General features: G+C 39.9%; 1 protein-coding gene across 6 annotated transcripts in view; it reads right to left on the reverse strand.

The window, feature by feature from the left end:
* Nucleotides 1–4,426: 4,426 nt before the first annotated feature.
* Nucleotides 4,427–14,775, reverse strand: part of LOC101859725 (ras GTPase-activating-like protein IQGAP1) — an 88,259-nt gene continuing 77,910 nt past the window's right edge. For all 6 annotated transcript variants that reach the window (XM_013086477.2, XM_005105464.3, XM_005105460.3 and 3 more), the window contains 7 exons: nt 14,434–14,675; nt 12,464–12,670; nt 11,771–11,885; nt 10,923–11,089; nt 9,953–10,078; nt 9,022–9,130; nt 4,427–8,076 (listed from right to left, as the gene is read on the reverse strand). In XM_013086477.2, the coding sequence (XP_012941931.1) occupies nt 7,951–8,076; nt 9,022–9,130; nt 9,953–10,078; nt 10,923–11,089; nt 11,771–11,885; nt 12,464–12,670; nt 14,434–14,675 (1,092 nt within the window). In that variant the 3' untranslated portion in view covers nt 4,427–7,950. The remainder of the gene's footprint in view (nt 8,077–9,021; nt 9,131–9,952; nt 10,079–10,922; nt 11,090–11,770; nt 11,886–12,463; nt 12,671–14,433; nt 14,676–14,775) is intronic.

Genomic DNA, 14,775 nt, shown 5'->3' on the forward strand with positions numbered 1-14,775 from the left:
TTTCCATTTCTTCACCTGAATATCTTCCTTTACTGGCCTTTGGCTTGTTCTCTCCCACAGTTGAGCATTCTGCAACACTACTAGTTTAGAATTCTGCCAACTTTCAGAATATAGAATGCAAGTTCTAACACAGGTGATGTCCAAATTGTTCCTGCACTTCCTCATATATTGTAAGTCAGGCCAGGTCCTGTCAGGGGAGCAGGAGCTTCATCTGTGCTTGTTCTATTTTTTTATAATTTGGGGGGGCAAGTGTTTTATGGCGCTCGCAACTGCATAAAGTCATATGAACGCTCGGGACACATTAAACATTTCCAGTTGGTAGGAAATTTTGAATCTTGCCTGAATGGCGGCCTGCTCTTGTCCATTTTGGACTCCCAAGGAATTTCTAACATGCACTACTTGCACACGGGACCTTCGAAATTTTTCGCCCTTATTCGAGAAGGCTAGGTGTAGATCTTACCCACCATAAGATCAGGGGTGTGACAGAAATACAGCAGTAAGGAGCCAAGGAGTAGTTTTAGTTTTAGTAAAAGTTTTACGGCACTTGTAACACAATAAGTTCATATAGGCCTAACTGCCGAAGATTATAGGGGTTACAAGAGTGTAACAGACACAAAAAAGAAGGAGAGATTAAAAGGATGATAGATGTTTGATAGGAAAGAAAGAGCAAACCACACCAGAGCACCCGCCAATCACCCACAGTCAAGGAGTAGCAAAGGAGGTGAGGGGGTGGGGGTAGAAAGTGGAGAAGAAAGCAAACGACAGAACATTGTTAGAGAGCAGGAAGGATGTGAAAGAATATTTTTGGTCGCTATTCGGATTCAAACCTGGGATCTATTGAAAGCGAGGCGAACACCTTAACCTCTAGACCACGAGAGCCCCCCACTTGTTCTATGTAGAGCATTTAGTCACGACCTAAACATCCACAATCTCTTCAGTGCTTCTCATAAAGTCCTGAGATCATACCACAAGCATTTAAAAAATGTTACATCCTCCAGAGAATACTTACTTGTTGAGTTGTAGTTTTTTTGTCCTTGGGGCAAACTGGCTCAAAGGACTTATCAGCACAATAGACTCTGTTTGTTTTAGTAGAAGTTTTATGGCGCTCGCAACTGCATAAGGTCATATGAGCGCCAGAAGATTAGAGGTGTTACAAGAGAGTAACAAACATAAAAAAGAAGAAGGGGAGATAAGGACGATAGATGTTTTATAGGAAAGAAGAAGCAGACCACACCAGAGCACCCACTAACCACACCCAGACTCACTGTGGAACAGCTCTGGACAATAGTAACAATACAATCTTTCTTGGGAGTAAAGAGAAGCTCATTGACATGGAACAGTGTCATTACCATTTCAGGGCACAAAGAAGGAAGAAATACAGGGATAAGAAATACAGAGGGAAAGATAAGAAGTCCAGGCTACCAGTTCCAGTGGTGCCGTCCAACCACCAACTTCAAGGTAACATTGAATTAAAAGAAGCAGGAGTAGGACACACCAGGCACTAACCTATGTGGTTTGTCTGCTTGGTTGAGGAAACAGAAGCACATTGACACAGAGGGGCTCTCGTGGCCTCGAGGTTACAGTGTTCGCCTCTCATTCAAAGGTCCCGGGTTCGAATCCGGGTAGCGACCGAAAAAATTTGTTGCCTAAAATTGTCTCTTTTCACCTCCTTTCCTGCTCTCTAGCAATGTTCTGTTGTCTGCTTTCATCTCCGCTTTGTGCCCCCACCACCTCACCTCCTTTGCCCCTTCTTCTAGGCTTCTGACTCTTTCTGCAGCCTTTCTATTGCTACTCCTTGGCTCCTTCTTACTGCTGTCTTTCAGCCACACCCCTGATCTTCTGGTAGGAAAGATCTACACCTAGCCTTCTCGGACAAGGGCAAAAAATCTCGGAGGTCCTGTGTGCAAGTTGTGCACGTTAGAGATCTCTTGGTTTTTTTAAATCGATAAGAGTAGGCTTCGGCCGCCACTGGGGCAAAATCCAAATTTCCTAACAACTAAAAATGTTTAATGTCTCGTGCGCTCATATGACCTTATGCAGTTGCGAGCATCGTTAAACACTTACAAAAAACACCAAAAAAAACCCCCAACATTGACACAATTCATTTTGAGCAAGGAAAAGCAAGACTGATAGAAAACAATAGAGGCGGACACAGGCAGTTACGTCAGTATGCAATACTGCCTGCGATTAGTAGAGAAGCAAGGCAGATATACCCAGTGGCACCCTCCAACCACCCGAGTTTGTTTAGTAGAGGTTTTTCGGCGCTCGCAACTGCGTAAGGTCATATGAGCGCCAGAAGATTAGAGGTGTTACAAGCGAGTAACAAACATAAAAAAGAAGGATGGTAGATAAGGATGATAGGTGTTTGATAGGAAAGAAGGAGCAGACCACACCAGAGCACCCGCCAACCACCCGCACCACCCGAGTACACAGTCATGAGAACAAACATAAGAATGAGCCAGAACACAGAAATCTTTGTCAAAGCTTGGTTTTACTAATATATTGCCATACAAAATAAATAATATACAACATAAAAAGCTAACATGCAGCTTTATATAGTTTACAGGTGTATCACATTCTCAGACACCTTCCTTAGGCAAAAGTAACCAGAAATAGGAAAGTAAACACAGCAGGAAAAAAAACATGAGAAGAGGAAAAGTATAAAAGTCTTTTCCCAGTGCAGGAAGCTTGAAACATTCAGATCAGTTATGTGTGGTGTCAGAACTCACTGGTAGTCAGAATTCTGTCCAGTGAGACTAACAGCAATAGACAGGCTAGATTGTAGACGGGCTGTAAAATCCAGAGCAGAGACTAAAATTTGCCTTTTCAATCGTTAAATGTGGTTTGCTGAGATGAATGCCCGAAAAACAAAGAGGAAAAATTTTGTTCTATGGGAAAGCGTGACAAAACACAATGTGTAATCTTTAGACAAATGATAAATGCTTGAAAATGAAACTAACACACAAATTTCTATATGGAAAGAGCAAAGAATACCAAGAGAACCCATATAATAATGAAACTAACTATCATCCTCATAGTGTAAAGGACCTCAATTGTAAAAGTCGTACAGCATACAGCAGGAAATGGAAAAAATTGGCACAAGGCTCAAAGGTTCTTGGTCCCTCAATCGCAGGTGCGTGGTGCCAGCGGCTGCCTGAGAAATTTTTACACATGCGACTACTACGTGACTGCAAATGAAAATTATGCTCTCAATACCAGTAAGTATCATCCGAAAACAAGAAACGTAACTACCTTTTGTTCCAGTCACAAACATACACACATATATATATATATATATTGAAGTGGCCACCGTCTCCACAAGCTCTTTTATTTGGTACAATCTGTGAAAGGGCCTCTCTCTCCATCTATATATCTATTCGGAGAGAGGGGGAGAGAGAGAGAAGGGGAGGGAGAGAGGGAGAGGGAGAGAGAGGGGGGGGTTGAAGGAGAGAGAGAGAGAGAGAGAGAGAGAGAGAGAGAGAGAGAGAGAGAGAGAGAGAGAGAGAGAGAGAGAGAGAGATGGGAGGAGAGACATACAGTATACAGAGAGAGAGAAAGAGACAGTACACTACATCAAAGGAGGAAAAGACTAGAACAAGTATGAAAAAGAGAAATCAGAAACATGAAGTTCCATGCTCTAAATGATAGATACAATTGTCTCCTCCCGGAACAAGACTATATACAATGTAGCGACAACACATCCACCGGCACACTTTTCATCACTGTGCAGACTTAAGAGTAACATCATCATCATGGCACTAAAGAACCACCAGGAGATTTCTGCAGCAGGACAATCCACATTCTTCACTTCACACTACGAGAAAATCCTTTGAGTAACTAAAAGTGAAATAAAACCATGGATACAATGACTGGGCTTCTTTTCCAAAAGTCCCCAGCACTGAGATGATGATACATTGTATTATGTACAAGGAGCAAGTACAAGGCAACATTACTGGGGTACTTGCTTGGCAATAATCTACTAAAACACACAAAAAGTTTACTTAAAAGTTACTAGAACTAGGTCCACAGATACAGAATATCTACAACTATGTCACTGACTCAGTAAAGCTTTACGTCTGTGATCAATTGCACAAAAATTTCACGATATTGTTTCAAGTTGCACCGAGTATGGTCCCAAATGATATCTGTTCTTTCCTCAAGGCACAGGAAATAAGGAAAGAGGTAACAATGCGCAAGACAGAGCTCAGCATGATAACTTGAACAATTAACCACCAGTGGGTATGGAAGAAAGGTCAGAGATACATTCAATTTTAATTTTAAAGACAGACAGACAGACAGACAGACAGACAGACAGACAGACAGACAGACAGACAGACAGACAGACAGACAGACAGACAGAGTTTTCCCGCCAAGGGTGCAACACCCTACACATTTATTTGTAAAACAAAACTTGAGCACACTTGACTCCCTGATGAAATTTTTTTTACTGAAAATACCTATTGACAGTGAAAAGTCTCACTTTCAAGAAACAGTTCAGAAGATGTTTAGATGAAAAATAACTGATTTTGAAAAAATAAAATCTTCACAGACTTCATTTCTTTACTGATACAGCATTGGATTGTGATATGTGCCAAGCGTAATCTCTTCCCTGCACAAGTGAGACAATTCTCATAAGGCACTTGTATACACATAAGATCATTTGCTAACAGTTTGTTCAACAAAAAAACTTTCTTGATGAATGCATCATGAACATCAGTAACTTACAATACTATGATGTTGTTCATTGTATATGCACTATGTATATATGTGCCTGTTGGCCATCGGTACATTTACTTGAGACATCCAATAAACAAGGTGACCGGACCACACTCACAAGCTTTGAAGTAAATTTCAAATATCCTTTGTGGTAAAACAACAAGAAGACCTGGGCAGAAAGGTCGGGAAATGTCGCCCTTTGTCCCAGCATCAATAAGGGATCACAGAAACAATTCTAAAATATTTCAATATATAAAAATGACAGGGACAGCAGTTAGAATTCAAAAAGGGCAAACCATAATATACAAATATTGACTCCCTTTAAGTTGTCCCTCTGTTTTGCTTTCAACTTTTGAACTTTGTTCACAAACAAATTTATGGAGTTCAAAAAGGAATGTTTCATCACATTTTGCCTTAACAGTAGCATAAAAACTTCCACCTAACGCACAGAAATGAAAAGGAAGGTGGACATTGCACATCATGTAATTCAAAGTAATTTGTTACCAAACTGAATGAAACATCATGTCAGTTAAAAATAAATATTGATTCTTTCATTTGCACTGTCCAATTTTGACGGATGATAGGAAAGTCCTCATCTCCCACCCTGAACTTAACACGACTCCGAAGCCTTGTTGTTATCACTTTATTTCTACCAGTGTTCTTGCTGTCTTGACTTGCAGTCTCTCAAAAACTATTATGGTACTAGTACAAGTTAAAAAGAAAATAAAAGGCGCGTGGACAAAGTGTTTGTAATTTCATAAAAGAGACATTTCATTAAAAGTAAAACACAGCCATAACAAGTCATAGCTGCCCAATCTCAGATAGAATGCAAGAAGAAAGTGATCGACAAGTAACACCAACTGAACAGGCACAAGATGGACAGGGAACATTCAACTTTTAGGAAAAACAACGAAGAATGAAACTTGAACTAACATATGACTGAGACAAAAACCTCACAGACCTAATCATTGAGAAAACAAGTAGGAAAATGAAACAAAACGAAACTTATAGTTATATACATTCATATTTGGTAAAAGAAAAAAAAAAGAAGTAAAAAGCTAATTCAGATCATCAAAAACCAGATATACTTTTTCAGTCTTAAGAGTTTTAAAGATTCATAAAATGAAATAACAGCAACAGAGTGGTTCTAAAAATCCTTCAAGAGGATTCTATGTACAGCTGGCAGTCAGTGCTGATTTTAATCTCTTCACCTTTGACCTAAGGTACCAGAGAGAGGGAGGGCGGGGGGAAGGGAGAGTGGGGAAAAGAAAATACAGCCAACACTCGTGCTAGTCAGGGTTTCATTCAGAAGACTTCCTCCTACACTTGGTAGAACAATGGTCAGCACTAGACAGACTATACAAAAATGACTAGAGCTTCTATAACTCTGCAAGGTAAAGATAACATTAATGAATTAGAACTTGCACATCAAGAACCTCATGTCTTGGCGCACCATTACTTGACAACTCATGAGAAACTGAAGAGAGAAAAACATGTAAACACTGCTGGTCACCTTCTGCCATGTGCAGAGTTCTCATTGGCACAATCCCAACTGTAAGTTTTGGCACATATCATCAACCAGGTTCTATTTTTTTTTTCTTCAATTGAAAAATCTCCTTATGCAATCAAGAGGCACCAAAAACAATTTCACTGGCTAATATCTGTCTCAAAAGGCACCAAGGCATCAATCCTAACCTCTCCAGTCAACAGAGTATTGAAGTTTAAGTTTGGGATGCACCTTTTTCCAGAAGAAAACAAATTAATTTTCTAAATTTTCAATATATGGAAACCAGAAAGAGAAAATCCAAACACAATCAAAGCCACAAGTGACAACTAACAACTTTCAATGAATGGAAGCACTGAAAAGAAAAAGAACATGAGCTAAATAGATAACTTTGTTCACAAAATTTATTGTAAAGTATTCATTGGCTGCCTTGTTTCCATTCTAATACAGATCTGTATTTCAGGTAGTATCACGGAGATGGAAAAACATATAACAAAACAGAAATTCAACAGATCTCAACCACAAAGATGTTCACTTGGTACCTGTGTAGATGTCAGTTTTCTAAAAATTTTGCATAGTTGTATATACTTACAGAGACATTGAAAAGACTGAGTATACTCTAAAAACCCTACATAAATGGGTACATGATAAATGGTTAAAAAAACATTCAAAACAGCAGTCAGCTATTGCTTGTCATACTACAATACATAAAAACAGATTAGGAAAGCAAAAAAAAGCTAAAATTATTCTTTCTAGGATTCAGTTACAATTACCTAACTTGATACCTATCAAAGTCAAGCAACTTAAACACATTTAAAGCCACACTCGCTCAGTGAATATAGAAAAAAGTGAAAAGTAAATGAAAGTTGTCCTGGTTTTTAAATAAAAGGTACCCAAACAAGCTATTTTTGATCAATTCCACATTGCTTATAGTTTATCTGAATAGAAGAGAAGCATATTGGCACACGCATGGTCAATTGGCATAAGAAAAAGCAAGACAGACAGAAATGAAAGATGGACAAAGAGAAGCAGCACCTACAACATATAACATTATCACTAGTGTGGACAGTAAGGTATATATATGTACATGTACAAGCCGAGTATCACACAACAGTCACATTTCTAAAACAGTGTACAAGTCATATCTTCAGATCTCAGCGAGATTTGTGCATCAACATTGACCTTGTTTCTATAATCTCAGGGTTTACTGCATAACAAACACGAAAGACACAAACCACTGTGGTGCCTGCCGTATGCGAGATGACCACACCACGTGAGTGACTACACCCAACGTGCGCCTACCACAGACTCCCAACATACTCTCATGCCAAAAGTAACAGGAAACAAACAAGCAGTGGTTGATACAGTACACAGACCGCTAAACCGATACCCTCAACAGAAGGATCATCACTGTTTAGTAACCATGATTATTGTGCATAGGGTGAACATTTCCGTCACTGTGTACTTAACAATCATTTCCAGCAAAAGAAAAGAAAAAAGTCGTAAAACAGCATGTGTGCGCAAACACGTGTGAATAAGACTGTAAAATTGGACCGCAATAAAAACTAGAGCACCACTGGAATATATCAGATTCACGCTTAAAACAACATCATTAAGGAGGGAAAGAATGTTCTTTTCTTGTTTATTAACAAACTTCAAAAGCTGGGGTTGGGGAAAAAGAAAATAATGGAGGGGTTAATATAAAATATCTAAGCCTAAAAAAGTCTGCCTTATTTGCCGAGCTGTTTGCCATAAAATTTTCTGTTGAGGAGGAAGATGAGCAGGTTGACGTTGATCTTGGCTTTGTTGAACATTTTCATGACGGCCACACCCTCATACTGGAGCTGAAGCAAGTCCTGTGGACAGAGAGAAGTGTGGTTTGTTCAGAGGGATGGAGAGACAGAGACGAGTGCGTTGGGAGATAAAGGGACCGTTAGTTTATCAAAGTAGTCTTCTTTTCTGTTTGAGACAAGCGAAGCACGTCAATACACAGCAGAAACATTTAAGGGGGCAAGGACAGAAAGTTCTAAAAGTAAAACTATTTTGATGTCATGAACAGAGCCAACAATAATCAAATACAGTTTGTTTTCTGTTTTAGCAAGTTTCAAAGCACCTGCAACATATTAGGTCATAAAAATGTCAAAGATTAGAGGTATAACAAGATTTCTAGTTTTAGTAAGAGTTTTACGGCAAAACAATAAGGTCATAAAAGTGCCAAAGAATAGATGTGTTACAAGAGAGTAACATACACAAAAAAGGAGGAGAGATAAGGACGATAGATGTTTGATAGGAAAGAAGGAGCAAATCACACCAGAGCACCCGCCAACCACCCACGTATAACAAGAGAGTAATAAATACGAATTTATGGAGAAGAGAAAAGGACAATAGATATCTGATGGAAAAGAAAGAGCAAAGCACAACAGAACACCTGCCAACCACCCATAAATACAGTTCCCAGAATGAAAAGTTGAAATGTCGACTGTCGAGCACTATTTAGAATGCTGTTGTCCACAGTTGCTGTAGCTTATAAGTCACAGCGAACCAGTATGATGATGGGTTCATTTCACCAAAAATATATTATAATGACAAAAGGACCACAGGAAGAAGTACAAAGAGCTGATCCTACAAGAGCAAACACCCACCTTTTACCTGGAACAAGGGAACAAACAACAGATACCCCAACACAATGAATTCACATAAAAGTCATTGAAGCAAAAACGCGTGGCAATAAATTGACATATACGTCACAGAGGCAAAGACGCATGGCACGTGACGGCTGGGGACACACACAAGCTCCTGACCTGGAAGACCAGCTCCACTTTGTCCATCTGCACTCCCATGAACTTGGCGTTGACAGAGAACACCCCAGGATCTTCCGTGGCCCCAATCTCAAAGACAACATTCTTGAATCTGAGAACACGCAGGAAGATGAGGACAATTCATCATGCATCAGTTGCCAACATAAACATGATATCAGTGCTTTCTTGTTGGTTTTTTCTTTCTTTTTTTTTTTTACATTGAAAATGTGACGTCTTCTTTAGCTCACGCTTTTTTATGAACTGTTTTCACTGTTATTAAAAATTGAGATATGACAAGAAAGCACTGAGGCTGCAATGTTACAGGATCGAGCCCTAAAATCTAAAGACCTTATTCTATGGCGCAATGAGTCTTTTTATTGTCAAAGAAGAATAAGCAAAGCAGTCATTTTTTAAAGTGAAGGGAAAAGTACATCCATAAATGAGAGTCATCCAGTCATAGAAAGAAAGATACAGATCCCAACATTAAATAGGGGAGAAATAAGACTTACTGACAAAGTCTCGTCAATCTTGTAAAAAGAACAATTGAGGAGGGAAAAGCGTTTAAAAAAGCTTTATCTCCTTCTTATTTCTTGGTAACAAAGACTTGCCTTCTACTTTTTCCAACTTCACAAAAAGCTTTGTCTTCTCTTTTAGTTTTGGTTAGTGTTTTACAGCACTTGCAACACAATAAGGTCATATAAGTGCCAAAAATTAGAGGTGTTACAAGAGAGTAACAAACACAAAAAAGAAGGAGGGGAGATAAAAACGATAGATGTTTGATAGGAAAGAAGATGCAAACCACACAAGAGCACCCACCAACCATCCACACTTTGTCTTCTAAGACGTGCTGAAATAAGAATGTCAAGGTCGTCAAAGTGTTAAGCAAGCTTCTCCCCACCCACTCATCAACAGACAGTGTAAGCTGTACACTCACTGGTTCTGGGGCAAGCCCTCTATCTCTAGAACCACTCCCTTCTCGTGGAGGCGTGTGGCCGTGTACGTCACAGATCCCTGCTTCTTGCTGTCTCCACGGTGGAACAAGCCAGACTTGCGATTTTTCCTAGGGACCGAGGAAAACAAGCAGAAACCATGAACAAAAGATGCACAGAACAGCTCACCTTACAGTTACACACCATGGACTTTGGAATGGACTTGACAGACAGACAGACAGACACACACACACACATGAAATACTCAACATTTTTCCAAAACAAAACAACACATATATTATCAGTTATCCACCTTCATTTCAATATTGTTAACACATTCCCCCTTACATCAAATAAAGACGATCGTTGCACAAACCCTCCTGAATACCTGGAACACCTATTGTCACCCGATAGCTACACACTCGCGACAGGCCAAAAATGAGATTTGCCCATAACTAAATATAAAGGAAATCTCATTAAAATGATATTCTCAGCCTGACTTTCTATTTGGCAAGATATGCCCAATATTTTTTATACCTAGTGTAGTGGTGTACATTGTGCTTATAAAAGCTTTCCAGTGCATTATGTCAAATGGGTTATATTTGTACCTAGTACACATATTCCCTAACAATTATGTGTTATTGCAATCAAGAGTTAAGTTCCAGATTTCATTCATTTAGAGTGAATAGTGCGTCACAAATTTTTTTTATCCGAATTTTTTGCAAAAATATATATATATGGCAGCTGCAGGACTGTAAAAATGTATACCCCATGTGCAAGAAAATGACTAGTTAAAAGCTGTTATGAAGAATTAGTCTTTGTGGCAGGACTCACCACAATACATTACCCACTATACCTTTTAGATAAAAATTGGAAATCAAATCTGATTTTTAAGGCGCGGGTTTTAACAGCTGCATTCAACCAAGAATCAACCCAAATTGCATGCAGCCATAGCATATCTCTTGATCCACTTACTTGGTCTTCTGCTGCAAGTTGTCCATGCATGTCTTCACGTACTGGTTGTAATAGTCGATCTGAGACTCGTAGAACGTGCGCTTTTCACTCAGACTCTTGATGGTGGCCCGGAGACGCATCAGCTCTTGCTTGCGGTTATTTCTGTAGCGACGCTGGTTGCGAATGTCCTGAGGAGTAGACAAGACAACAAACAAGCATGAGTGCTGCTGACTTTACAGAGCCACCCGTAACAAAAACTATTACTAATTAGAAATCAAAATCACATACCGTTTCATAATGAAATACAACTAACAGTCCAAGGACACACTCAACAGTCTAAACATGAGACGAGTGACATTTCCGTCTAGCATGATCCTTTCAAGCTAACATAACACAGTCATAGCACAATTGACAAAGTCATTTATTTCAGGTGTCTAGGTATCGGTACGTTAAAAATGCCAGCTCCTTGTTTCCTTTCCACAACATAGCAGGGTTTTGTTTTCTTTATTAAAAATCAAATTATTGAGATCACTTTCACTCATCCTCAGGTATTAAGGTCGACTAACTGTCTTTTCAAAGTTTTCAGCTGGCAACAAAACATGACTTAGGCAACTGTGCTGTGACCATGACAATAAAAAGCACCTTACACTAGTCTACCCTTCAACGACACACACCACAAAAACAAAAAAAAGATACTGTAAACACCTATATTTCCAGAAGCTCAGGTGCGGTTTGCTCCTTCTATCCCTATACCACACTGCTATTGTCCTAATCTATTCCTCGCAAAATATGGTCATCATCTTGCTGGCTCACCATAACTACAACTCAAAATTATTATATCAAAAGCCACAGGAATAGACTACACATACCTGCACAATGGAGTTGAGCAACGCCTGATATTTGTTTTGTTTGCTCACCATCCCGGCCAACTCCAGGCTTTGGAGGTTGGCTTTCACCTTGGTTTTCATCACCTCAATTGGCAACCTGTTTCAAGTAAAGAGAAACACATTGCTGCAAGAACGGCTATTTGGTGCAGGGAAAAAGTAAGAAAAATAAATTAAATCAATAGAGGAAGAAGAAAGATGGAGAGCCTAACAGAGGTGCCCACTAACCACCCACTCGGCAACCCTTAGCAACAATGTTGGAGACAAAGTTTCAGCCCTTTCCAACCTCAAACATTTTTATTTTACCAACACAAGAGTCAGACCCATGGCCTCCTTCCAACTTACAAAGCTAAAATGTACCAATCAGGATTGAAATAAGCAAACTTTACAGCAGGTCAGAACTAGAACACGGCACATGTTTTTTGCCCCCAAATAATAATTTTTATACAACACACAGGTTAAAGCTTATCTACAAATATTCTCCAGGTTTGCATGAAATGAGAAGAGTGCTGTACACTCTAAAATAAATCATAAAACACTGAATGCCATCATAGTTTTTTCATAGCAAACTCATTTTTCTTATCTACACATACCTTAAAAATCCATTAAAATGTCCAGTTCAGAATGCAACTCATTCGAGCGGCTGAACTGGCTGATCGACAACTGACCACCACTGACCTGGTATCCCCTAAGATGGAGGCGTGTCTGACAAGCTTCTGGCCCTTGTCCTTCTGCGTCTGTGTGGCCTTCTTGTCGATGAGGTCCCGCTTCTTGACCAGCGCCTGATGCAGCTCCTCCTGCTGCTGGTTGCACGGAGCGTCCAGCACCAGCACCAGGTTGTCCCCCGGCTGGCAGGCGATCACGTCAACGATCATACGCTTTGTCCTACAGGGTGGATAAGATAGAGATATGACATCAATGATCATACGCTTTGTCCTACAGGGTGGATAAGATAGAGATATGACATCAATGATCATACGCTTTGTCCTACAGGGTGGATAAGATAGAGATATGACATCAATGATCATACGCTTTGTCCTACAGGGTGGATAAGATAGAGATATGACATCTACGATCATACGCTTTGTCCTACAGGGTGGATAAGATAGAGATATGACATCTACGATCATACGCTTTGTCCTACAGGGTGGATAAGATAGAGATATGACATCTACGATCATACGCTTTGTCCTACAGGGTGGATAAGATAGAGATATGACATCTACGATCATACGCTTTGTCCTACAGGGTGGATAAGATAGAGATATGACATCTACGATCATACGCTTTGTCCTACAGGGTGGATAAGATAGAGATATGACATCTACGATCATACGCTTTGTCCTACAGGGTGGATAAGATAGAGATATGACATCTACGATCATACGCTTTGTCCTACAGGGTGGATAAGATAGAGATATGACATCTACGATCATACGCTTTGTCCTACAGCGTGGATAAGATAGAGATATGACATCTACGATCATACGCTTTGTCCTACAGGGTGGATAAGATAGAGATATGACATCTACGATCATACGCTTTGTCCTACAGAGTTGAGTAGATAAGTAAGAGATACACGTCAACAATCATACGCTTTATTCTACAGGGTTGAGTAGATATGGAAGAGATATCACATGAACGGTCATACACTTTTAGTTTTAGTAGAGGTTTTACGGCTCTCACAACTGCATAACATCATATGAGCGCCAGAAGACAAGAGGTGTTACAAGAGAGTAACAAATATAAAAAAGAAGAAGGGGAGATAAGGAAGATAGATTTTTCATAGGAGAGAAGAAGCAAACCACACCAGAGCACCCGCCAACCTCCCACTCATACACTTTGTCCTACAGAGTAGATAAGGAAGAGATATCAAGTCAACGATCATAAGCTTTGTCCTACAGGGAAGATAAGGAAGAGAAATCCATTCAACGGCAATTATCATATCTTTTGTCCTACAGACATAAGAAACAGAACAAATAAGGAAGTGATACCTCATCAGCATTATAATAATACACTTTGTCCTTCAGAATAGGGAAGAGATACTGCAGTAATGTTAACAATCATACGCTTTATCCTTCAGAATAAGTAAAGAAGACCAGATGTCAGTCAAAGTTGTAGTCCCCTGATATTCAGGCTCCTTGAGAGGCAGGACCTAGAGATGAAGGAATGCCACATCTAAACTGAAATGAGCTTAAGAGAACTACACCGACTCGACTCGAAAACGATCATTTGGCATTGGGGAAAAGACAAGGCACAGAGGTCCAACGAGAGATAGAAAAGAACTAGGGCTTTCCAGGATCACACTCAAACCACCACCTATTGCATTAGCCCATCTATAAGTAGGGCCTATAAAATATTCAATGAACGACACTCAAAAAGCATGAATTAACCCCTTGAGCCCTGCCCCACACTGAGTAGAACTTGCCTGTCTTCTCAATAATTTAAATTGAGACAATGGGCGGAAAACATAGGTTATGAGAAAGAAAAAAAACAACCCAAAAGCTTTCTAGAAGAACCAGAACAACAGGGCAGCTTTAGCTGTCAACACACTCAGTCCTAAAAAGCGTTCAGGAAGGAAATTCGTAAAAACACCTCTAAATCATATATGATAAACAGATGCACTCCAGACAGCTGACGAGTCCCACCTTATAAGCAAAGACTTCATATCTGCTTTGTCATCTGTGTGAACTTCAAACTTGCTGGACAGCGTCAGAGAGATTTCCGTTTTCGCCATCTGCGAGCGCAGTGCGTCGTTAGCAGCTTCATCACCCGTGAGTTCTGTACCCAGCAGCTCGTCGATGGTCGGGGCCTCGCCCAGTTCCTCCAGCAGTTCATGGAGGGGATCGCCACCCTCGGGCGCAATTGTGTCTTGATGTTTGAGCAGAAGCTGGACACACATAGAAACAGGTTTTTCAAAAAAGTTTTACTAAGTTTTTTTAACGGCACTTGCAACACAATTAGGTCATACAAGTGCCGAAGATTAGAGG

The sequence above is a fragment of the Aplysia californica genome, unplaced genomic scaffold, assembly GCF_000002075.1.
Source record: "Aplysia californica isolate F4 #8 unplaced genomic scaffold, AplCal3.0 scaffold00471, whole genome shotgun sequence".
Classification (NCBI taxonomy): domain Eukaryota; kingdom Metazoa; phylum Mollusca; class Gastropoda; order Aplysiida; family Aplysiidae; genus Aplysia; species Aplysia californica.